Source organism: Cantharellus anzutake (assembly GCF_015039405.1).
Source record: "Cantharellus anzutake strain C23 chromosome Unknown EI90scaffold_11, whole genome shotgun sequence".
NCBI lineage: Eukaryota > Fungi > Basidiomycota > Agaricomycetes > Cantharellales > Hydnaceae > Cantharellus > Cantharellus anzutake.
The window spans coordinates 1,561,953-1,584,118 of NW_024066961.1; the positions used below are offsets into that span (position 1 = coordinate 1,561,953).

Here is a 22,166-nt window from a genome sequence, read left to right on the forward strand (position 1 = left end):
TGAGGTCCGACGCGATAGGAAGCTCGTGCTGGGAGATGGGTAATTCAGTATTGACAAAACAAGTCAATTGAACCATCCAAATGGTAAAGTTGGGGTCCATACTTCTAGGGCCTTGGGCCAAAAAGAAAGGGGCCACATCGAGGCCATAACCCATCGAAGCGCTGAGAGAGATCGAGGTGACGAGTCATTGCTAACTTGTCCGCCAGTTTGGTTTCTGGCTGATTCGCTTGGATAGATTAATCAAGACATGGATGGTTCGTCTGCTGTACATGCAGCACACTCGTGGCAACAGATTGGTGATGTTGGAGTATTCTGATCCGAAGCTGGGAGGCGCGTCGCTTGGGATTGGAGGTACTCTGGAGGGATCCTAGACAAGATGAACCGAAACACTGAGAGCGCTCGTTGTCGTCGACGTTGAGAAGACGATTGGAGTTGCTGGTGCCTTATTTCTGGCTATTCTTGAGGGCTGTATCATCCAATCAACACCAAGAGGGAAAAGCCCTGCGGAACTTTGCGACTCCCCAAATGAATCTCATTCATTACATCATCGTTGCAGAGTTGATCCGAGGAATCCAGATTGGCTCGCCACGGATACAAGCTGTGCAAGGAATGTTCAATGTTGACATGCAAGAATATGTCACGTAAAGACAGGCTCGGGACTTTTAGCCCGCAGCGCTATTTAGCAGGGCCATTTCCACCCGATATCCATAATGTTCTTGAACAGCACCAAATAATCCAAGAACTTTGCTCCATCGTTGTGGTGGTGGAAGGGGGCATGAACTTGGTGGAACATAGCGAACGACGGAAGGAACACACATGGTTTTTCATCCCCGCAATCCCAGATTTTTGGTGTTGCGTGGACTGCTTGAGTCATGAACAACTTCCCCCGAAACAAACACTAGTATGCAGCGGCTAGCTCCCAATACTCTTGGGTATCCGCCCCTGAAGTAAGGAAACAACATAACGGATCCTATTCGGGAGCAGGAAAATCAACAAGGTGCTCCAAGTTTCGGGGAGGCTCCATTGAAGCGACGTAAGGGGACCAGGACATGGCTGACTCAAATTAGGAAGAATCAAGTTGAGTTTATGCATATCGGGTCCCGACTTCTCTGCTTCTGGGAGCCTTTCCGTGGGTCCCAAGGTCGACTGGTAAGCTCACGTGAAAGGAGTGATTCAGCGAGTCGCTAATGTACAGATAACATCGCGCCTTTAAATGGGCTTCTGTTGTCGGTCGTGCACAGCGTTTGAGCAAGGAATACCAAGATGGTCCTACCGTCACTGTGAACTCTCCCACATCCCGAGTAGAAGTAGAAAAGCCAGTCTTTGGACTAGTAGGCGTGACGACTACGGCTCATTTACGGCCGGACCATGGAAGGGCGAGAACTTGAAGATGCCGTGCAGCCTGTCACTGGCAACAAAATTTACTGAAGCTGCATCAGCTCAGGAATCGAGACCATTGAGTCTCAAAAGAAGGCCGTGAATGCCGGAAGCGAATCAACACACCCCCAACACGTTTAGGGGTCAGCGCACGGTAGAATGGAAGGCAGCCCCAACAGAGCGGGTTAAGTGTGCACGGCTCCCCCTCGCACTGAGAAAATCGGCCGAAAAACTGATTGCGATGGCTACCATACAGATAATATCTGGCCGTTGATCGGCTCTCGAGGGGGGTTGCGGTTCGCAAGTACAAGTGACACACAAGCGGTAACTGAGCTGCCGCAACATGTCGACGTAACGGGAGAACGTGACCACTTCGTGTCACACGGGGAGTTTGATTTGTTTGTGGCTTGCAGACAGCGCTTGTCAGTGTTCTCTAGCTCGCTCACCCCCTATCTAGTCCGTGGAGGTTACTCATGTCGCGGCGCATGAAGCCTCGTCCCTCTGATGGGGGCTTGAGGCCCGACCACATTCCAGTGCGAGATGACGATGACGACGAGCATCTACACTCATCACACTACCGAGACTCATTCGAAAACCTTCCATCACGACAAGCCCCTGCCCAGAGATTAGACGGGTCACCTCAGAACAATGCGCAATATGCTCCCGTCTACAACGACGAGGATATCTACGACGATGGTGATGATGATGATGATGCTGATTTCTATGGGGATCCCAACACACCTCCCCGACCAAATGTGCTACTTCCACAACAACATCCCCAACAGCTCTATACGCCTGCTCCTATCAATGCCTCTCAAGCCGGCCCCCAGCAGAATCATCTCCAACGGACGCCTTCTCCGCCCCCACTCTTAGACCATTCTCACTTGCAACCCGGCGATAACGCTTCACTCCTCTCCTACGAGCGAACTTTGGCCTTATACCGTGAAAACGCGAAGAAGACTAACCTTCCTGGCACTCAGTACGAATTCGCCGTATTTATGTTAGACGCCGTGAAGAGTTTGCCCATCCCGACCCTTAAAACGGCAAATCAAATCGAGATTGAGAAAGTCACAGAGAAACGAGATGATATGATACGCGAAGCAACTTTACTCTTGAAAAGGCTCGCAGATCGTGGACATTCGGAGTCTCAGTACTTCCTAGCTGACTGCTACTCGAACGGGATTGGCACTGTGAAGGGGCGACAAGATTTTGATCGTGCATTCCCTCTATTCGTTCTTGCCGCCAAGCACGGTCATCCTGATGCTGCCTACCGGGCTGGTACGTGTTGCGAGAATGGTTGGGGGTGCCGACGCGAATCTAGCAAGGCCGTTCAATTCTACAAGAAGAGTGCGGCGGCGTTGCACCCAGGTGCAATGTATCGACTCGGAATCGCGGAACTCAATGGTGAATTAGGGTTGACCAAGAGCCCTAAGGAAGGTGTGAAGTGGTTAATGCGTTCTGCTGAGCACGCTACGGCCGAATTCCCACATGCGTTACACGAGTTAGCGCTACTTCATGAACGGGGCGTAGAGAACGTGGTATTTGTGGACTTTGAGTATTCTGTGGAGCTTCTCGCACAGGCTGCTGAGCTGGGGTATGCACCGAGTGCATACAGGCTGGGTGAGTGTTATGAATACGGCAAACTTGGTTGCCCCCAGGACCCTGCATTGTCAATCCATTACTATGTACGTCTTTGACATGTTCATACACTGTTAATCGGCGTGCGCGTACTGACGTGCACCTTTACAGAATATTGCTGCGCAGCAGAATCATCGTGATGCATGCTTCGCATTAACCGCCTGGTATCTTGTCGGCTCGCCAGGCGTCCTACCTCAATCCGACACGGAAGCTTACTTATGGGCCAAGAAGGCGGCTGAGCAAGGCCTCACTAAAGCTCAATATGCCATTGGGTACTTTACAGAGGTCTGTCTCTCACCATTGCAAAATGATTCCAACACAACCTTAAACTGCGTTGCGCGTCTTAGGTTGGTGTTGGCGTCACTCCTTCCCCACCAGAGTAAGGCTTGATTGGAATTACGGCATGATCGGCTAACTGATAACGTTTAATTTTCAGAGCCGTGCAGTGGTATAAGAAGGCTGCAGAGGCTGGCGACAAACGTGCGATACAACGGTTACGTAACTCAGGTAGTTCACAACCAGGCAGGCCTTCGGGTCGCACGGTGCCTGATGGTACGGAAGATCCTGAGGACCGGGCATCACCTGAACCGCCTGTGAAGAATAAGGACAAAGATTGTATTATCATGTAGGACATTCAGCTCCTTTCAGGAGCAAGTTACCCTGTCATTTCTCGTGGACGTTTTTTTCTACTGTTTCTTCGCCAGAGCGATGCATAACTATTACCTAATGTATTCACCAGCACATATTGCTGCCTCTTTGATGGACCATTTTTGCATCGTGTAAACTGTAGTGAAACCGCTTCCGGATAAGACACAACAAGACAAATAAATTCGGCCAACTCCGCTATAATACAAACCATCCTCGGATAAAACCCCCGAAGGAGCACGCGCTGGAAAGTGTTTTCCGAATCAAGATTAACATTTCAATTTGCCTGCGCTCTGGTTGACCTGGTGCTGGCGTTCAACGGCGAATGTCATCACTTCAGCTATTATCATAGAGGCTGGTCAGGCCCAGGTACGGAAAAATAGCACGTTCTTGATTGTAATAAAATGAATTCAACTATCAAATACATCTTCACGGGGAAACTGTTTGCCAGTTTGGCTTCGTCCTATTTCTGAACCGCCGGGATCGCGGAAGCCTCGGGACGTAACATGCTGAAGCAGGTCTTCCCATGTAAATGATCATATATATGGTGTCCTGATAGATGGGTCTCCCAAGCCCCTCCGACGCATAGTCCCATCTCACCGCGCTGCCCGCGATCTCTAGCCAGTGAACGAGAACTGGGGGAGTTCATGCCACTCTTAGGCCCACACGATAAGCTTGTCTATCCGCGGCGCCACTTCTTCCTGGCAGCCTTCCGGCACAATTTGATCTGGGGTACATGCATAGCTTTCTTATCCGAGCTGTTTATTCCCGCCGAACGTTTCTTATTGGTTAATGTTGGTGGCGGCGTTTGTGGCTTGCGCCTTCATTCCGGTTTCCGCTAGCGCGCCACCCGTGTCAGACATGCTTGAGCTCGCAGGGTAAGGAACAGTGAACATCCTCCAACGGTTTCTAGAACCCTCCGCCACTGCACGCTATGGCTAGCAGATGCCCAAAGGACGATCCACGCAATCCTGACGACTTTTGCCTTGAGACAAACTTTCCTCTCCACGTTGGCGTTCTTGTGAGCAACTTCTCGACCGCCCGGAATTTACTGTCTGATATCCCTCAAAGTTGATCTCGGTAGTTGGCCTACTGTCGTTCGTTTTGGCGGCCTCGCTCCTCGCTTACGCACTGGTGCCCTTTCGTCCGTTCTGATTCATTGAGCGATACTTCATTTGTATCTTAGCGACATGCGTACAAGAAGTAGCGCAAGTGCATTCGTATATCAATCTTCGACGATCGAGTTGGGCTCCAGCCTGCCGGTACCGGTATTATTTCTGTGTGCCATTTTCTTAGACACGGTGCAGGACCAGGGGGTGATTAAACAAATCGGGAATGATGGTGTCGGTATGCATTCGATCATCTGATTTTCGGCCTCGATATCGCGCTCTTAGTACTGTCCTCAGCTTGGTTCACCATCGCGATTGCACTGTTAACATTCTTCCAGGTCATCTATCAAAACCGGTTTGCTGCTATTCACCTTCCATATTATGGGCGATACAGGTAGGTCACTTGTGCCACATCCCATCCCATCTCGCATTCTAGGATGTGATGTTAGATTGTTACGAGAGGAAGTAATGGGATACTGCGAATCGGTGCACAGGGACTGCGTAAGCGCTGCGCTTAGTAGTGTTGAGACTTAGGTTTTTGAGGAAGTGATATATGCGCATCCTGGCAGCCGAGCAGCCACGATACCAAACTCGGACCAATATTTTGAGCGAAATAGAGGTGTATTTGCAGCAAAACAATCTTCCAGGAAGCCAAGTACGATAATTCACCGCCGAGGGATATATATAATACGGAAAATGCTGCTGTCCACTCCAAATCTATTGTCACTCTTGACTTCTGAATCAGAACGGAACGGAGGAGTTCGAAGGTGGTGTCGCTTAGCTAGTGAACGCTCATTATGTGAACAAGCGGGGCTCTTGGATTGCTGGACCATATTGTCAACAACCCAATCTAGAGTGCGCTTGTGCCCACGCGTCCAACAACTGCACTCGCGCACGTACGTACTACTAGAAAAGAAAGAAGTTTATGGCTAACACAGCGAGAGCGAGTGTACAATACCCTGAGGATGGCGGTGCGTTCACCTCATGGAGCTCGATTTCGGAAGACTGGATTGATCCACACAGCTTCAAGGTGTGCCAATGATGCGCGAATGAGATCATGGTAGGGACGCATGCACCGCCGGCGCCGACGGGAGCCTTCGCCCCGCTAAGGAAAGAGTAGACCAGGACGTGCAAGTTACCGACAGCAACGGAGAGGGTCCAGAAAAGCGGTAGGTCGACAAATTAGGCAGTTTGAGTTGGTGAATCTCATAAATCGCGAACCCTTGAAATGTGAGTAGCTATTCTTAGGAAACTGCGTCCTCAAGCCTCACATCCCTCCCTTGGTCCGCTCACCCAACAAACTACACCACATGGCTAGCAAATGCTCAAACCCCGATCCTGGGAATCCTGATGAATTCTGTTTTCAGAGCAGCTTTCCTCTCCGCGCTGGTATTCTTGTGAGATTTTCCTCCTAAGTGAGCGTTCGATCAATGGCTGCTGTCTAACATCCTTTGAAGTTCCTCTCACAAATTGGCCTAGTGTCATTCGCCCTGGCAGCCTCGCTTCTCATTTACTCTATGGTGAGACTTAGTCCTCCGAGCGCCCGTCCCGGACATTGAGTCATAGTTTTTGTGCACCCTGTAGAGACAAGCACAAAAAAGGTATCGCAGGGGCTTTGAATATGAACCCGAGCCCATATCTGTGTTGTTTCTGTTCGCCATCTCTCTAGACGCGATGTGAGTCTTATCTTATCAACGACAGTTCACAGACCCACACTCACCAGGTCGCCGTAGTCAAGGTATTTCAAATGTTATGTCCGTCAAGTGGGCATTCGAGGGTGAAGTCACCGAAGGATCGTACTGCACGGCGCAAGCAGTGATGAAACAAATTGGCAATGACGGCGTTGGTGCGTAGTCGACCTCTAAACCGACATCAAGTCCGGCCCTCAAAGTCACTTGTCCTCAGCGTGGTTCACCATCGCAATCGCGGTGTTGACCTACCTCCGCGTTTTCCACCCCGGTTTTCTGAGGGAGCGAGGCGAGAAGATATTTATGACAGCATCAATTAGCTTCGTCGCCTTATTCATCTTTATCATGGTGTTGATTCCTGCTGCCACCCTCTATCCATATTATGGCGACACTGGGTAAGAAGGACCTATGCCTCATTCAGTTATATTATCTAATCCTGTATTCAGATTGTGGTGTTGGATTGTCAAGAGGAAGGAAAATTCGCGACTCCGAATCGGTACATAGGTACCCACACAAGTATTGCGTCCTCTAATATTGAAATTTGGTTTTGCAGCAAGTGAATATGCTTGGATGTGGCTTGCCGTCTTAGTGGCAATAGCCGCATATGGCGCAATTGCATACAGATTGCTGCGCCATAGTGACCTCTATATTCGCCCCCTTATGAGGCGGAGTGCCATTGCTATGGGATGGTATCCCATTGGTACGTATGATCGCCCCGCACAGTCAACCCAGATGCTCACTTTTCCTGTATTAGTTTATTTTGTAGTGGTTACACCTCAATCCATAGTTCGTTTCCTTCAATTCCAGGCTAACCAGACACACCATGGATGGATGATCTTTACTTCCGCTATCTTTTCCTCGGGTGGTACCTTCAACGTCGTTCTGTGGCTCTGGACAGGTAGACGCTTTGGGTTTAGCTCACAAGACCACGAGGTGTCTAGTCTCGGAGACGTTGAGCTGGACCCAGCGTGATACGCTTGAGTTCGTGATCAATACGTGAACTGTATATTAATATGATTATTTACCTAGCGTGATACATGTAACTTGTGATCTCGATCTCATGAATCTTAATGTGAGTGCACTTGTGGGTCATGTTCGATTGTAAACATTAGGCTTGTCTTGTAATTCTTGTTCGATGTGGAGATATCGATAAGCGCTGCATGCAGTGACAGCTCGCGTTTGGTGTTGCTGTTGCGGCTTCATTTTCCATTCTTGGTTTCTTCGCTACCGCCATGCTTGTGCGTTATTCAAAGCGAATTTTTGGTCTTACGACTTCCCTTTGAGCAAAAGCACTGTACATACACAGCTATCCAAAATGTGCGAAAAATGGTAACCAAGATGGGGTCTGGTATAGATTAAGTGGGGGAGAACGCAAGGATGTGAAGGTAAGAACAAACAAGATAACCCGCGCGGCGACGTAAACAGGTAAAATAAGTGGTGCTGTCCACCATGGCGAGCAAAACTCGAAGCCGCGGAGGACAGTATTACGCCCTTCGCCCAACACTACAAAGACAGGAGCAACTGTGATATATATCGCTGAAACTCGCCACAAAACTATTTCCGTGCGTGTCGGAAAGGGAAACGACCATGCAAGACAATGGATTCCCCCAAAGATCATCCCAGTGGCTGCCATTATGAACAAAAATTCCAGCTTAGACATGGGGGATATCGGATCTGCGTCAAGCTCCGTTTTAGGTGATGGTTGATCGACATGTATTTCGGAAGTTGGAGGAACGGAAGGGGACTCTGGCATCACATCGATTGGGAGCTGAACGTTAACGGGTTTATGCCACCACAACACGTAAACGAAAAGACTTAATGCCGCATACGCCAGCGTCATTGTCTCGAGTTGCGATCTGTGCAAATGGCGCGTCCATCGTCCGATATATTGAGTGACAAACCATAGTAGTTGAACAACAACGATAAATTTGGAAAACGCATCGACTTTGCTTCTGTCAAGAATTTTCTTCTTTGTTATTGTGGCATTTTTAATTATGCCGGGGTATCGCTGCAAGTCGTTCGGGTCCACCGGTCTTCTTTTTGACGAGTCGAAGAAACCCCCCATGACGACAAAGTATGAATGCGTCGGGGTCCATCCTTGTGACAAGTACATGTCAGTGCCTCCCTTGCTGACTTGTGCATTTCCTCTCAAATTCAGGACACACCTCCAACCATCTTGCATTTCTTTGATATTCTCCAAGACATCAAAAATTGGCGCCATGCAAACGCCAGAATGGCTTCCGGTAAAAACAGTGAAGCCACTGCCAGGCCAACGCGCGATGCAAGTGACCAGATACCATCATCAGGTTCTGGAACATCTGGGTGCACTGCCGTCCAAATGCAAGCAAACACGGTAAGGAGACAGCTATAGACGATGCCTGACATGGTTCGGCAATTCCGGAGATCGTTGCAACCATCAGATACATTTTGCACGAAACAAGTCATATTGTGAGGGGGGATGGGTGCTGAATAAACATTGTGGGCAAGAAGGACGTTGATAAGAGCGGTTGCCATCGGATCCGGTCGAGTGCAGGCACTATCGAGGAAAAGCAAGCTACGTTGGCAAAAAAGACCTTGCGGTATTTACGTACTCCCACACATTGAGTTCTCAATGAGGAAAACGCAGCACTTCCTGTCAACAACATATCAACAAAGGAGTAGGAGCCTGTCAGAGTCAGCGTTGAGGTGGATTGAGTCTCAAGGTCATTGCACGTGTCCTTCATTCATGAGGGATGTTGAATCTGCGTGAGCGTGAGTTATAGGTTTGTTGAATCTCGAAATGGCATACCGCTTCTAGCGAGATGGACAGGTAGCAACGAACCGATTATGAAATTGGAATGGCGTAGGGAATGTTGGGCCGTACCAGACTCAGAACTATTGTCTTTCCCCAAATCCCCCCTTCGAGTTGCCTACTTAAATGCAGACCAACTTTTAAGTACCTGCTCGCATGGGCAGCCCTACGATGAAATGAGGGCATGACATTGTTGGACATTGTTTGTATTCAACAAGGGCGAGTAAATTTGCAAATAGCTGACAATGCCTCCTAATCCATAAAAAGAACGCTGGCAGCGCAACGACTTTTCCCCGATATTTCATTTTTCGCAGTAAGTACACGATAGCTAAAATGAAAACAAACCATTCCGTGACAAGGCCACCTAAACACGTGAAGGAGCACGTGCTGGAATGTTTTTGACAAGATCATTTTGCTTCCGCTCTGGTCGGGCGACATACCGACATACCGACAACCACAACCCTAGAGCACTAACCTGAATTTACTCTATACTGGTGTTCGACGTAGCACTAAGCGACAACTATGATAATAGAGACTGGTCACCTGTTTACGCTTCAGCTGTGATCCTACCAGTTTCTGGTTTGGGGAGTGAGGCCTGGTACGGAAAAAATAGCTCAACTGCGTTAAGGTTCTCGATTATACATAATACAGTAATAACGGGACCATCTTATGTAACTGTTTGCCGTTTGACTTCGTTCTATTTCTTGATCTGAACCGCCGGGATCGCGGAAGCCTCGGCATATCTATCATGCATGGACAGCCATCATTGACCTGCTTACGTCGGTCTCCCCAAGTCCCATCCGACGCATAGTCCCATCTCGCTGCGCTGCCCGCTATGAAGGCGTCTCCAAGTTCAACGCGTCCGGGGTTGGGCGTTGACGCGATGGTGGATATGGGGTTGGTTAAGAACCCCTAAGAGAGGAGTTTGAACAGGGTGTTTAGCGCTGGAGGGACGATTCTCCAGCCACTCAAGCGCGTCATGATACGTCCGAAGAACCAAGATACTTGTCCCCTAGCTCCACAGAGCCTGAGCCTCGCGATGTGCATGCCAAATCACTGCGTCGAGGTATTTGCTCGCGGAGATCAACCATCGTTCGTAATTATCTGCAACTATGTGCAACTCGAGGTTGCTTGCATTTGCATTCCTCGTCCTCTGTCTCTTCGTCACTTCTTGTATCAAATCGGTATCCCCTCGGAACCCGAGGCGGAATCTGACTGGGAAAGAGGTATAAGCCATCAAGCCAACACATCGCGAGTTGTCAAAGTCGCGCCTATGTGAATCTGAGATAGGACCTATATAGGGCACAATTATGCATCTGGAATGTCCTTAAAGCGTGAGTAACGCGTGGAGAGAAGCCAGCAGAGCATGCACAAGCGCGGTTCTCACAAAGAGAGAGAGCGCGCGCGCGCGTGGATTTCGCGCGTGTGAACCTGGATCGGCGCAACTTCTGGACTGGATTTGAGCTTGCAAGGATAAGGAAACAGCGAACTCCTTCCAATAGTTTCTGGAATCCCTTTCCTCCTTTCCCCCTCCCCAGTGCACGCTATGGCTAGCAAATGCTCAAAGTACGATCCACGCAATCCTGACGACTTCTGCTTTAAGACAAACTTTCCTCTCCGCGTTGGCATTCTTGTGGGTGGGCAATTTCTTGACTGCCGGGAGTTTACTGTCTGATATATCTCTCGGAAGTCGATCTCGTCAGTTGGTCTACTGTCATTCGTTTCGGCAGCCTCGCTCCTCATTTACTCACTGGTGAAGCCGCCCTTTCGTCTATTCTGATCCATTGAGTGATACTTTCAATTCGTGTTCTAGCGATATGCGTACAAGAAGTATCGCATGTGTAGAGGCATTCGTATGTCAATCTTCGACGATCGAGTTGGACTCCAGCCTGTATCGGTGCTATTTCTGTGGGCCATTTTCTTAGACATGATGTGGGTCTAAAGCTTAATCGCTGAAAGGTGTTAGCTTGCCAATTGACACTACACTGGGTTTGCTATAGTCAAGGGGCATCGAATATTTTGTCCATCAGGTGGGCTTTCTTGGGCGAGGTTGTCGAGGATGAGTACTGTACGGCCCAGGCTGTGATGAAGCAGATCGGGAATGATGGTGTCGGTATGCACTCGATCCATCTGATCTCCAGCCGTCGATATCGTGACCTCTCAAAAGATGTACTTGTCCTTCAGCCTGGTTCACCATCGCGATTGCACTGTTGACATTCTTCCAAGCCATTTATCAAGACTGGTTTGGGATGCAATACGCAAAGATATTTGCAAGAGTGTCGATTTGCTTCATCGCCTTGTTCATCACTTTGATGGTGTCGATTCCTGCTTCTACTCACCATCCATATTATGGCAATACAGGGTGAGGATCAACTTTGTGCCACATCACATCATTTTATCTCATCCCGCCATTCTAGGATGTGGTGTTGGATTGTTAAGGGCGGGGGCAACGGAATACTGCGAATCGGTACACACAGGGACTGCGTAAGCGCTGCGCTTAGTAGTGTTGAAATTTAGGTTTTTTTTAGGAAGTGAATATGCCTGGATGTGGCTTGCCATCTTAGTCACGATGCTCACGTATGGCACGATTGCATACAAGTGGCAACGTCAGGCGTCTCTTAACTTCGACTACCCTGATATGAAGCGAAAGGCCATTGCTATGGGATGGTACCCTGTTGGTGAGTGCGCTCACCTTGTAAAAACCCTTGCCTCAGAAGATTCATGTTCGCCGTTCCAAGTTTATTTCATTGTCGTCACACCCCAATCCATCATTCGTTTCCATTAGTTCCAGGCATCTCGCCCGATAGGACATGGTTGGACGGTTCTGTCTTCTGTCATTTTTGCCTCAGGAGGAGCCCTCAATGCCCTTCTCTGGTTCCGGACTGGTAGACGTTTCGGATTCTCTCCAGATCGCCCACAGGAAGAGGAAGAAGGTGACGACACGAACGATTGGCATCGCACAGGTGCAACTTCCCAAAGCACTCTGCTATTAAATCCCATCCATCAGCTGCCATCCCAATACCTATCCGTAACCCCTGATCCCGATAGTGACCCCTCACACTCGGTACAGATGTGCTGAATCTTGGTAGAGGCCACGGCAAACCCCACATGTCATTTGGTTCATGGTTTGGATAAGCCCTCCGTTTGATTCCGAGCCAATCCAAACTCAGCGATAAGCTTTATCTTGCCACCGAAGTTGTCCAGGCCACATCTTGCGCGTAGGAATGAGGGACTGAAGCCGTGCTGATGACATGGGGCCATACGCTATTGGCTTCGATCTGTCAGATGAAATCTAGAAGGAATGTACATTACATAATTTGATGAAACAAATTAACTGAATTCGACCCCCGATCAGGGAGGTTCCCATAAAATCCAGAGCCGCGAAAGCCGCCAGCTCTCAGGTCGGTCTTGCCCAACTGCGCCTACTTGGGGCGCCAAACTGGCAGTTGAGTGGCCATGCTGTGCGATGGGGGGTGGTAAAACCAAAGCCCAAAGCATAGAAGGCAGTGAACGCCGCATCCCCGTGTCCCAAGAATAGATCCTGGCGGCCGAGTAACTGCAACGATACCAAAATTGGCCCAATAGAAATGTACATGATTGGAATCAAGGTGCACTTGCAGCAGAACAGTCTTCCAACAAGAGCTGGGTACGAAACTAGAATCATTGCTGTCGATGTTGAGGACAACGGGATCTGCGGATATACTGCGGAGAAAGCTTCTATCAAGTCCTACATGCACTCTCTTGGACTTCGACATTGATGGCATCATCGGAGATTGAATAAGCCCGGCTCTTGGATCGCCGGGACCATATTGTCAACAACGGCGCTTATGCCCGCGCGTCCAACGACTGCACGCAGGTACATCCCGTTTGTGAAATAACGAACTGCGAAAGAAAGCTAAAAGTCCATGGCCAACACAGCGAGTTGTGCCCTCAGGAGGATAGACGGATGGCGGTGCCTCGCCTTTATCAGGGATTGACAGGTGGGCAACACAGCCTCAAGGGTGACTAACGTTCCGCCAATGATGCGGCGAATGAGATTCGTAATAGGGATGTATGCACCCCTGGCGCCCGACGGGAAGCTTTCGCCCTGCTAAGGAAAGAGTAGACCAGGACGTGCGAGTTGTCGAATAGCAGAGACGGAGGAGAAGTCCGGTGGAGGTGCCTTGCTTCAATTGAAAAGAAGCCAGATGTCCTGCATTCATTGAAAGGAGTCAATTGCGCCAGCTGGTGAGAGGGATTTGTGCCGTGACCGCAAACGGGCAAGGAATAGGGTGGGTAGTTGGCCAATCCTAGCATTTGATAATCAATCCCTGAGAGTTGGAACGGCTATTGGACTTATAAACTACCTTCTACCAGCGAATTTCCTCCCTTGTTCTGCTCCTCCAGCACCCGGCACATCATGGCTACCAAATGCTTAAAGCGCGATCCTCGGAATCCTGATGAATTTTGTCTTGAGAAGAGCTTTCCTCTCCGCGCTGGTATTCTTGTGAGATTTGTTCTCCTGGCAGTCTCGGGCGCTTAGCTATTGTCTAACATCCTTTGAAGCTCATATCAGAAATTGGCCTAGTATCATTCACCCTGGCAGCCTCACTTCTCATCTACACTCTGGTGAGACTCTTATCTAGTTCTTGCGCCCGTTCCGGACATTGAACTTTCATACTTTACTGTTACACCCTGTAGAGAAAAGCATACAAATTGAAGTACAGACGCGCCGGGGATCCCGACTCAAAACTTCAACCCATATCGGTGTTGTTTCTGTGCGCCATCTTTTTAGATGTGATGTAAGTCTTATCTCATCGATGGCAGTCACAGACCCGCACTCACCAGGTTTGCTCTAGACAAGGTATATCAAATATCTTGTCCGTCAAGTGGGCATTCCAGGGCGAAATCACCGAAGGATCATACTGCACGGCGCAAGCAGTGATGAAACAACTCGGCAACGATGGTGTCGGTGCGTAGTCGACCTCTAATCCGATATCAAATCCTTCAACGGAATTTGTCCTTCAGCGTGGTTCACCATCGCAATCGCGGTGTTGACCTACCTTCAAGTCTTCCATAATGAGTTGTTGGGGGAGCGAGGCGCGAAGAAATTTATGGCAGTGTCGATTTTCGTAATCGCCCTCTTCCTCCTTCTGATGATATCGATTCCTGCTTCCTCACGCCATCCATATTATGGCGATACCGGGTGAGAATCACTTGTGTGCATTGTCCCACACACACATATATAGTATCTGATCCTGCATTCAGACTGTGGTGTTGGATTCTTAACGAGAGGCATAATGGCCCACTACGAATCGGTACATATGGCCCAATCCCAGTTGTCGTGCGTTCCAATACTGAACCTTGATTTTTTTTTTCAGCAAGTGAATATGCTTGGATGTGGTTTGCCGTCATAGTGGCGATAGTGGCATATGGCAGAATTGCATACAAATGGCGACGTGACGCGTCCAATAACTTTGATGACCCCGTTATGAAGCGGAATGCGATAGCTATGGGATGGTATCCTATCGGTACGTGTAATCGTCCTTGCACAGTCTGACCCTTTAGACTCATCTCTTTTTTTTTTTTTTTCCATATCAAAGTTTATTTCATAGTGGTTGCACCTCAATCCGTCATCCGTTTCCTCCAATTCCGGGCCTCGGGTCACCGACCAGGTCATGGTTGGACGATCCTCACTTCTGCCATCTTTTCCTCTAGTGGTGCCCTCAACGTCATTCTCTGGCTCTGGACAGGCAGGCGCTTCGGGTTCAAAGGAACTACTAGCCAGGAGGAGCCTACGTCCCCCAGAGACGTTGAGATGACCGCTTATCCAGCACCTCACGTCGGAGTGAATGCCAGTGGAGCATATCATCACACAGTTACAACTCCCACCTGAGTCCTAACCATGACCAGTAATAGCCATGAGCTCAGCGTTCGTGATCGACCCCACATCGCACGGGTGCATTGGCTCACCTGTTATGAGGTAGAGGTTAGAGGTAGATGCTGGTAGCCACTTCCTACCGGTAAATTTCGTATTTCTTGGTTACTATTTATGGATGGGTCCGCTGGATTGCTTTCTGTACTTAATAAATATTTACAATTTTATAATTCCTAGTGTACGAATAAATGACAGTACTTGTAATCTTGTGTGCAACTGTGATCACGCAACTACTAATCATGAGACTCAAATCATATCAGGCGATCGAGTTGTCAAAATTTGTTGATGCTTATTTGGCCCGAGCCGAGAACGGTATCGACGTCGAACGAAGGTTCAATACTGATTCATTACCGCTGGGGCCTATCAGTGCTGTTCTCGCTACCTGGGGGGGGACATAGGCTATTGTTAGTGCTCATGTCCCCGCACACTCTCTTACTTTGTCAGGACCGTATGCCCGTAGGAAGCACACACCTTGTGTGCCACCGAACACTGAACTTGACTAAAGAACCGCTCTCCTCACTTGGGCTGCCAAACATGCAGCGCCATCGGGATCCCCACGCTTTTGGAGCTTCTACTGTTCGGTTAGCTACCCACCGTATTCGCTTGCTAGCTGAGAGCCAGTCAAGATGTCATGGTAACAAGGGCAACATAATGATTAATTCTCGCGTTGACGAGGGAAACCAATTTCCTTGATGGACTTGTCATGTATGCAATGGTGAGAAGAGTCAGGATGCAGTCATCGGCTCGGCTGCGCTGGCTGTCAGACTAGGGGAACTTCAGGGTCATCATGGTCTCCCGATGAATATACCAATAGGCCTAGGTAGACCTCGCCGTCAGACCATGCCACGCATCCGAGTAGCACATCACGGCTGAGGAGCATCGCAACCTGTACAGTTACAGGTAAATTGTACCATGGGGGGTCGCTCCTTGGAATAAGCGACCCCCGCATTAGCGCTAGCCTCTTCCCGAAATCTCGTTTCACGCAATAGCCTCTCGTGCTTCATCCTATAATGTCGCAAACTTCACTCTATATGTCGCGAGTATCCGTAATTATTTTTTGCTACCACCTTGTGACACCACCCAGAGCGCCCCTGTCGCCCATTTTGGGACGCTCAATATAACGCCGAGCGACGGTTGTGATTGAACCAGTGGGTGTACCCCTGGCAACGAACCGAACGCGTTCTGGTTGAGCAATGGGTCACGGTAGGCCTTCAAGGGGTGGAATTCGGCTCCGGTAACAGGCCCAGGTGAGAGGGTTGTTGTAGTTTCGCAGAGGAGGTTTGCACTACATGGAGATACCCATTGCAGCGGGGCCTTTTGTATTGGGCCTGAGAGTATTTAAATCTCGTCCGCGTGGGCATCGGAAGATCTGGGTTTCTTCCTTCCAATTAAATCGCGCCACTACGTCCTCCTGCTCTCTGATAGTTCCTTCTACTTTACGATGTGTATGTGGTGCGTAGCAAGTACGACTGTCCGCTCACCACCGCACCTCGACGTACACTGAAAAGTCCATTCCAGCACAAAACTTACAGCGCCCCGAACTGATTTGGTCAGCACACTATCCTCTGCTGGACGAAAGGGATTGTTTTCTGCTGAGGGAAAGGGAGCTTCCAACAATTTCCAACCCTCCATTCACCTACGTACATGCGATGACAGCGCGAAGAAGCGATGGTTCCCGTTGGTCAATGCTCTTGTACGTGCTTTAGCGCTGGTAGCATGACGCTCAAATCCCCCCAACGTTGAGTTTTTTTGTGACCAGTTCTCCCGAGAATGACGCACAGTTGGAATCATTGGTATACGCATATCAAGCCGGTCGCAGGTATGTAGTTTTGGCCTGGCTATTACATCGACTTTCCGTGACGGATTCGCCAGTCCTCTTCGCGATCTCACCGTCCACGTCCACGTGTCCTTATTTGATCCCTATATCCCTCAACCCTCTTCCGCTGAGGACGCATGCTTCACAAGACACACCTCACCTCACTTTGTGAACATGTCGACTTCGGCCGAGAACTTGAGATATATCTACCCGAAAGGTGTCGTTCCATCGAATTACATGACCCGACTCCGAAAGCCATCCGACGTTTGGAAGGCTTTGAATCCTCTCCTCTGCCGGCCAGCGGAGATGCCAAAGCTTCTGATCTTGCGTGACTGCAAGGCTGATCCTACTTACGATGGACTTTATCCTCGAAACAAATGTCTTCACGGCGACCCCTTAACCTCAGGCACTTTTGATGTTGGCGCCGTAGATTATCGTGGACAGTAAGCGTCTACCGAATCGTCCAATCATTTTTTACCCGCCTCTCAATTGCATCTTTTCTCAGCTTTGATTTCTCTCACGGCGCATGGTTCTTTCGTCACCTCCCGAAAGGTGCTTCGCGCTCACAGAAACGGGAGAAAGCCGAGTGAAGGCTCCTGTGCAGACGTTACAGAAAGTCTGCCAGCCCCCGATTCTCCTGTGCTTCACCCACCGCACTGTACCACTTTACCTCCGCCACCGGTCGGTACTTTACAACTGATATTAGTTTTGTGGATTGATAGATAGGATCCGACGACCACTTGTCTCCCTCGTATACCCTTACTTTTCAGTAGTGCCTCTCCATACCTGCGCATCGTATGTAACCTACTATCTGACACGGACTTTGGTTTGGGACTGTTGTACGTCAGATCACTTTACACGGAGATTAATTTCGCCGAATACACACCTCTTTCCATTAGCCGACCCGTCTCGGGATAGACGGCCTGGATATACGCTGTCAGGGGGCCTCACGATTGGGCACGAACGTACTGCCAGAGAGAGCGAGAGTAGGACACCAGCAGAAGAGGTCCCGGGTCAGCGTCTATTAGTCAGTATCTAGCCTGGCATAAATATAGATAGGCGGGCCACTCTATATATTCAATGGCTGATGAATGTGCCCGATACTCTTTCCAGCCAGAGCTTAGACACGCCTTTACGGCAACAAAGAACCATTGAATCGCTAGCGCGCAGAAACATACGTACAACAAGCCGTCGTTATTGTAATGATAGGAATTACATATCATCGCGCGATCTTGCCATCAGTAGAACCAGCACAAAGTCGCTGCAATCAGTGGCTGAGGATCTTCCTGGTAGATTTCGGATGTTCTCGATCTCGCTCTGTGGGCTACTGGATAATAGTTGGTCCCATGCTTCGATCTTTTCAATGGCTTGAAGTCGTTGACTGTTAACTTGAGTCTATCCATTGGAGAATGCGTTTCTTTGCAACAGCACTGTCGCTTCGAAACCAGAGTTTCGGCATTTCCGATTGATCAGCCAGTCATTCACACAATCAACTTAGTAATCAAGTACGGGGATAGACAAATTTTTGCCACCTGATCAACTAGAGCTATCTAGGAAGTTTTTGTTTTCACCCCATCGCGTACGTATGGCATGTCTGTTGGAGCCTGCGGACCAATAGCATAGAGCCTCTACTACTAATTCAGCGCACATAATAATGTTCGTGTCCAATCAGCATCTCTAATCCTGCCCAGAGGATGCCACGTTCAATTTGGCGTCCATCCATGCGAAGTGGCTCTGTGGCCCCTCCGTCTAGACGTCGACCTGTCATGCCCTTAATTTCTTTCACTCCACATCAATCGCCCCATACTCCGTTTTCCTCACTGTTGAAACGTCTAGATTGCGAATCGTGGGAATCCGAGCTTTTTCGCGGACTTCGTGTTCGCCAATTCTGGTACCTGGACTTGAGCACGAGAGTACCAGTGCGAGGAAAATCCTGTGCATGTTGAAGAAGATGAGCAGGTGTCTGACGGCTCTAATTTTCGACTTGACGTGCCATAGGTAGTTGTCGAGGGTCTGGTTGAGGTGCCCGTGAGAGCGTCGGGGACTGCCGTTTCGGGCCTGCGGATGGGCAAGCAGGAAGGACGCAGGAGAGGAACTGGGAAACACCGAAGGAGAGAGACGACCATTCTATTTTAAAACACTACTCCCCGATGACACCAGCTCCGAGGATCCCAAACCCGACATTATAATCCAGAGACTCCCTACCATGCCAGCGTAGAGACGATCCCCTCATGCACACTATAGTGTATTGTATTAAACGGGATGGCCGCACTACCACGACATAACGAGGCCGCGGGGTAATAAGAGGGATCCACCACTGTCTAATGTCGGGCGCTGGAGTGTCCGCCGGGGTGGCCTGCGGCGCGTCTCAGGCTGCTTTTTCCCCGTTCGACTTCCTAATTCTCGGGCCTAGGTCCTTATTAGTGGTCCGATTAGCGGCTGGCCATCCCTTCATGGACGCAAGGCCCTTCCAATGGGGGCTGGTAACCTACCTACTTCATTGGCTGCGACACTATTAGTATTGTACTAGTAGTGGCTTTGTTCCCTCGCCCTTTCTGTGTGATAACCCGCTCGCTTCCTTCTCTGCGCTCTCCTGGATTGCATACTATAGGTACCACAAACGAAAGGGAGGCGAGAGGTTTAAAAAAGGAAACCTTAGAGTGCTACTCGCAAACACATATAATCGTAAGGCTAACGTATAGTGTGAAGGATGTTAGGAACAAAGGGTAGGTCTTGTTGGCATAGCATCCAGAGAAGCTGTACTACTAGTGGCATCGCGCCTACAGGAGAAGCAGGAGAAGCTGGCCATTGTGTTTGAAACCGTCACGCCGCCAACGATGCGCTTTCGTACTGTTATATGAAGTCCCTCTACACGCCAGCCCCATCCAAACTCGTTAGCACCCTAATTAGTAAACTGGGTGGTTGAGGTATGGCTGGGGTTATATGGAACTCATGCTCTCAAATTCAGACGCCTTGGCTCCTGATTTGCTTCTCATCCCAACATGAAGGCGGACACAATTGATCGTATTCGTTGTAAGGCAGTATTTGAACGTCTATTTAGGCATAACCCACCAAACCTCGACTCTCCGATTCTCCGCTCCCCGCCTCTTCCAACATTGCTCGGTGTGGCCAGCGGATGCTTCAAGGGAGATACTCGTAATCTGACAGCTCGTGCCTTGAGAGGGGCCTTCTCCATGCCGCTGGTATTCACTGCCGTTTCTCGACTGTCAGGCGCTCACTGTCTGACATCCTTGATGCTTACCTCGGAAGTTGGCCTGGTATCATTTATTCTGGCAGTCTCGCTTCCCAATTATTCTCTAGTAACAACCCTTTCATCCGTCCCAGTCTATCCAATGGGGGAGCTGGTACATCGATCTTCGATGTTGAACTGCATCATGATCAATAGCGTTTCTGTGTGCGTTTGCTTGCAGGGCGTGGTTTGGGCCTTGGCTTATCGACAAAGGCCATCGACTGCTGGCTGCCCCTCACTGGAGTTGTTGTAGTCAAGGGGCATTGGATGTTTTGCCTGTCAAGTGGGTATTGAGAGTGAGATCACTAAGAATTTAACACTGCGCAACGCAGGCGATAACAGAATAAAGTAGTGATGGCGCCGGTGCGAGTCGATCTCTCAGCATGCACTTGCCCCAGCGCGATCGATATCTCGATGTCTTTTGTCATAACTGGTCTGGTCTGTGGGAAGCAAAGCGGCAACCTCATGGCCTTGTCATCGTTCCCGGGTGGTCCTGCTCGGCTAACGACATGTGTTGCGACGATACTGAGTGGGAATCATTTAGCCCATATCCTATGTGGTGTTGGATTGTTGAAGTGGAGGATAATAGGAAAATACGGATCGGCATGCGGGACGTATCGTGCTTGCCAATAAAGAAAGCTCAGATTCACGGGAAGTGCATCCTTAGTGACATAGCCGCACAATGTGCAAGTCGCCCCATAACCTTCGCGGTCGTGATGTGAAGCGGGATGCCCCAGCACAATTATCTACTAGTGAGTACGATTGTCCGGCGCAAGCCTCGCCCGACACTCATTGCTTGCGTCTCAGCTTATTTCATGTGATTGTGCCTCAATCCGTGGTTCACACCTTCCAATTCCAAGCCCTGTCCCCTCTTCTGTTCCTTATCCCTTAATCATTGTCGTTGTCAAGGATCTCGTCCCATGATTATATTTCTAGCCACGCCACCCCATGGTCTCGTGACGGGTGTCTTTTTTGGCCACTATTTATATACGATACACTTGACGGTCTATGTAGTAAATAATATTCTATAAATTCGACCATTTTCTTGTCCATTTGGGGGAATGGCAACCTACCGTAATCACTAAAACCAAACCGTCCATTCATTGCGGGCTTCCCTGAGAACAAGTTGACGTTTATTTGGCTCGAGCCGAGACAGTCCGACGTCGAAACAACATCGAGCTGTCAGGTATTGATACTCCCGCCTGCTTTTATTGGTGATGATCTGGCCTTCAGGGAAGACACAAGCCACTCTAAGCGTTTATGTTTCTGTGTATTCTCTTTGTTGGCCCGGCTTGTGCGCTCGTAGACAACTAGATTGTCCCCGAGAACAATGCGTCCCTTTCGCTCCTCTGGGCCACCTTGTATAGTCTGCAGCACCATCCAAGGCTTCTGGAACACTAGTGGCTTCCACACTCACTTTATGGAAAGCCAAGGGACGGCCAGAAATGTCATGGCAACAAGGGTGATGCAAATGATGATCAACTCTACCTTCAACAAGTGAGCCAATTCCCTTGTTGGACTGTCATGCATGTGGGGACAGACACGGGACGGTTCTTGTTGCAGGCAGGTTACGGGATCTTCTGCATTAGGCACTATGTTCGGGAAATTGAAGGGTTGTAGCAGTCATTCAACAAATCTAACTGGGTGGTTGGTATCGTGTTGCGCACGCGCCACACACGTCTGCCCCCTAAAGAGAGGCTGGTCACCTGCCTGCCACACACGGGGGCATCGCGACTTGTGAAGCTGTTCGTGTTTTGACCATCCAATGCTCATTGGAACAAGCGACCTCAGATTAAGCTTGCCTGTTCCCGAGCATTCCGTTCACACATCGCCACTTTTGCTCACCCTATATCGTGCAAGGATGTTTAGCTATTTTTGCTTCCACGATACAAGGAAGCGCTCCCCTGGTTACCCACTTTGGGACACTTTGAATGA

The 22,166-nt window shown here is 49.5% G+C and overlaps 10 protein-coding genes across 10 annotated transcripts; 8 read left to right on the plus strand and 2 right to left on the minus strand.

The window, feature by feature from the left end:
- Positions 1 to 1,642: 1,642 nt before the first annotated feature.
- Positions 1,643 to 3,535, plus strand: EI90DRAFT_3046594 (uncharacterized protein). The gene is made up of 2 exons (XM_039059482.1): positions 1,643 to 3,062; positions 3,127 to 3,535. Exons 1-2 carry the CDS (start codon positions 1,851 to 1,853, stop codon positions 3,403 to 3,405), a joined length of 1,491 nt encoding a protein of 496 aa, XP_038919451.1. The 5' UTR covers positions 1,643 to 1,850; the 3' UTR covers positions 3,406 to 3,535.
- A 2,480-nt stretch (positions 3,536 to 6,015) lies between these two features.
- EI90DRAFT_3046603 (uncharacterized protein) lies at positions 6,016 to 7,492 on the plus strand. The gene is made up of 8 exons (XM_039059483.1): positions 6,016 to 6,166; positions 6,227 to 6,289; positions 6,354 to 6,445; positions 6,503 to 6,615; positions 6,675 to 6,852; positions 6,904 to 6,953; positions 7,011 to 7,157; positions 7,212 to 7,492. Exons 1-8 carry the CDS (start codon positions 6,080 to 6,082, stop codon positions 7,427 to 7,429), a joined length of 948 nt encoding a protein of 315 aa, XP_038919452.1. The 5' UTR covers positions 6,016 to 6,079; the 3' UTR covers positions 7,430 to 7,492.
- A 239-nt stretch (positions 7,493 to 7,731) lies between these two features.
- EI90DRAFT_3046607 (uncharacterized protein) lies at positions 7,732 to 9,439 on the minus strand. Its single transcript, XM_039059484.1, has 4 exons — positions 9,321 to 9,439; positions 9,246 to 9,250; positions 8,623 to 9,198; positions 7,732 to 8,554 (listed from the first exon to the last, which is right to left on the minus strand). The coding sequence occupies exons 3-4, from the start codon at positions 8,969 to 8,971 to the stop codon at positions 7,764 to 7,766; spliced, it is 1,140 nt and encodes a 379-aa protein (XP_038919453.1). The 5' UTR covers positions 8,972 to 9,198; positions 9,246 to 9,250; positions 9,321 to 9,439; the 3' UTR covers positions 7,732 to 7,763.
- Positions 9,440 to 10,772: 1,333 nt separating this feature from the next.
- EI90DRAFT_3046611 (uncharacterized protein) lies at positions 10,773 to 11,877 on the plus strand. Its single transcript, XM_039059485.1, has 4 exons — positions 10,773 to 11,001; positions 11,062 to 11,180; positions 11,249 to 11,524; positions 11,564 to 11,877. Exons 2-3 carry the CDS (start codon positions 11,104 to 11,106, stop codon positions 11,460 to 11,462), a joined length of 291 nt encoding a protein of 96 aa, XP_038919454.1. The 5' UTR covers positions 10,773 to 11,001; positions 11,062 to 11,103; the 3' UTR covers positions 11,463 to 11,524; positions 11,564 to 11,877.
- On the plus strand, positions 11,270 to 12,070 carry EI90DRAFT_205481 (uncharacterized protein). Its single transcript, XM_039052487.1, has 5 exons — positions 11,270 to 11,361; positions 11,416 to 11,610; positions 11,666 to 11,715; positions 11,777 to 11,926; positions 11,987 to 12,070. Exons 2-5 carry the CDS (start codon positions 11,498 to 11,500, stop codon positions 12,031 to 12,033), a joined length of 360 nt encoding a protein of 119 aa, XP_038919455.1. The 5' UTR covers positions 11,270 to 11,361; positions 11,416 to 11,497; the 3' UTR covers positions 12,034 to 12,070.
- A 627-nt stretch (positions 12,071 to 12,697) lies between these two features.
- On the minus strand, positions 12,698 to 13,382 carry EI90DRAFT_3046621 (uncharacterized protein; the record flags this gene model as incomplete). Its single annotated transcript, XM_039059486.1, has 3 exons — positions 13,285 to 13,382; positions 13,167 to 13,228; positions 12,698 to 13,104 (listed from the first exon to the last, which is right to left on the minus strand). A coding segment is annotated over exon 3 (207 nt), but the record flags the coding sequence as incomplete, so codon positions are not given.
- Positions 13,383 to 13,647: 265 nt separating this feature from the next.
- On the plus strand, positions 13,648 to 15,123 carry EI90DRAFT_3119891 (uncharacterized protein; the record flags this gene model as incomplete). The annotated part of the gene is made up of 8 exons (XM_039063259.1): positions 13,648 to 13,734; positions 13,794 to 13,856; positions 13,929 to 14,029; positions 14,087 to 14,199; positions 14,256 to 14,433; positions 14,496 to 14,545; positions 14,609 to 14,758; positions 14,831 to 15,123. The coding sequence occupies 8 exons, from the start codon at positions 13,648 to 13,650 to the stop codon at positions 15,121 to 15,123; spliced, it is 1,035 nt and encodes a 344-aa protein (XP_038919457.1).
- Positions 15,124 to 17,155: 2,032 nt separating this feature from the next.
- Positions 17,156 to 17,571, plus strand: EI90DRAFT_3119892 (uncharacterized protein; the record flags this gene model as incomplete). Its single annotated transcript, XM_039063260.1, has 2 exons — positions 17,156 to 17,424; positions 17,487 to 17,571. The coding sequence occupies 2 exons, from the start codon at positions 17,156 to 17,158 to the stop codon at positions 17,569 to 17,571; spliced, it is 354 nt and encodes a 117-aa protein (XP_038919458.1).
- A 1,014-nt stretch (positions 17,572 to 18,585) lies between these two features.
- EI90DRAFT_3046631 (uncharacterized protein) lies at positions 18,586 to 19,039 on the plus strand. Its single transcript, XM_039059487.1, has 3 exons — positions 18,586 to 18,811; positions 18,841 to 18,916; positions 18,992 to 19,039. Exons 1-3 carry the CDS (start codon positions 18,676 to 18,678, stop codon positions 19,011 to 19,013), a joined length of 234 nt encoding a protein of 77 aa, XP_038919459.1. The 5' UTR covers positions 18,586 to 18,675; the 3' UTR covers positions 19,014 to 19,039.
- Positions 19,040 to 21,480: 2,441 nt separating this feature from the next.
- EI90DRAFT_3046636 (uncharacterized protein) lies at positions 21,481 to 21,820 on the plus strand. The gene has a single exon (XM_039059488.1). The coding sequence runs from the start codon at positions 21,562 to 21,564 to the stop codon at positions 21,730 to 21,732; it is 171 nt and encodes a 56-aa protein (XP_038919460.1). The 5' UTR covers positions 21,481 to 21,561; the 3' UTR covers positions 21,733 to 21,820.
- The last annotated feature ends 346 nt before the right edge of the window (positions 21,821 to 22,166 follow it).

What these genes read in the sequence shown, in the direction of transcription:
- EI90DRAFT_3046594 (XM_039059482.1), top strand. Translation starts at nt 1,851, where the DNA reads ATGTCGCGGCGCATGAAGCCTCGTCCCTCTGATGGGGGCTTGAGGCCC. An exon ending in CATTGTCAATCCATTACTAT is followed by an intron (nt 3,063 to 3,126) that starts GTACGTCTTTGA and finishes GCACCTTTACAG; the next exon opens with AATATTGCTGCGCAGCAGAA.
- EI90DRAFT_3046603 (XM_039059483.1), top strand. Translation starts at nt 6,080, where the DNA reads ATGGCTAGCAAATGCTCAAACCCCGATCCTGGGAATCCTGATGAATTC. An exon ending in CCATATTATGGCGACACTGG is followed by an intron (nt 6,853 to 6,903) that starts GTAAGAAGGACC and finishes TCCTGTATTCAG; the next exon opens with ATTGTGGTGTTGGATTGTCA. An exon ending in TATGGGATGGTATCCCATTG is followed by an intron (nt 7,158 to 7,211) that starts GTACGTATGATC and finishes TTCCTGTATTAG; the next exon opens with TTTATTTTGTAGTGGTTACA.
- EI90DRAFT_3046607 (XM_039059484.1), bottom strand. Translation starts at nt 8,971, where the DNA reads ATGGCAACCGCTCTTATCAACGTCCTTCTTGCCCACAATGTTTATTCA. An exon ending in GAAATGCAAGATGGTTGGAG is followed by an intron (nt 8,555 to 8,622) that starts GTGTGTCCTGAA and finishes ACTTGTCACAAG; the next exon opens with GATGGACCCCGACGCATTCA.
- EI90DRAFT_3046611 (XM_039059485.1), top strand. Translation starts at nt 11,104, where the DNA reads ATGTCAATCTTCGACGATCGAGTTGGACTCCAGCCTGTATCGGTGCTA. An exon ending in GCCATTTTCTTAGACATGAT is followed by an intron (nt 11,181 to 11,248) that starts GTGGGTCTAAAG and finishes GGTTTGCTATAG; the next exon opens with TCAAGGGGCATCGAATATTT.
- EI90DRAFT_205481 (XM_039052487.1), top strand. Translation starts at nt 11,498, where the DNA reads ATGCAATACGCAAAGATATTTGCAAGAGTGTCGATTTGCTTCATCGCC. An exon ending in CCATATTATGGCAATACAGG is followed by an intron (nt 11,611 to 11,665) that starts GTGAGGATCAAC and finishes CCGCCATTCTAG; the next exon opens with GATGTGGTGTTGGATTGTTA. An exon ending in CAACGGAATACTGCGAATCG is followed by an intron (nt 11,716 to 11,776) that starts GTACACACAGGG and finishes GGTTTTTTTTAG; the next exon opens with GAAGTGAATATGCCTGGATG.
- EI90DRAFT_3046631 (XM_039059487.1), top strand. Translation starts at nt 18,676, where the DNA reads ATGCCACGTTCAATTTGGCGTCCATCCATGCGAAGTGGCTCTGTGGCC. An exon ending in GTTTTCCTCACTGTTGAAAC is followed by an intron (nt 18,812 to 18,840) that starts GTCTAGATTGCG and finishes TGGGAATCCGAG; the next exon opens with CTTTTTCGCGGACTTCGTGT. An exon ending in ACCAGTGCGAGGAAAATCCT is followed by an intron (nt 18,917 to 18,991) that starts GTGCATGTTGAA and finishes GTAGTTGTCGAG; the next exon opens with GGTCTGGTTGAGGTGCCCGT.
- EI90DRAFT_3046636 (XM_039059488.1), top strand. Translation starts at nt 21,562, where the DNA reads ATGCGTCCCTTTCGCTCCTCTGGGCCACCTTGTATAGTCTGCAGCACC.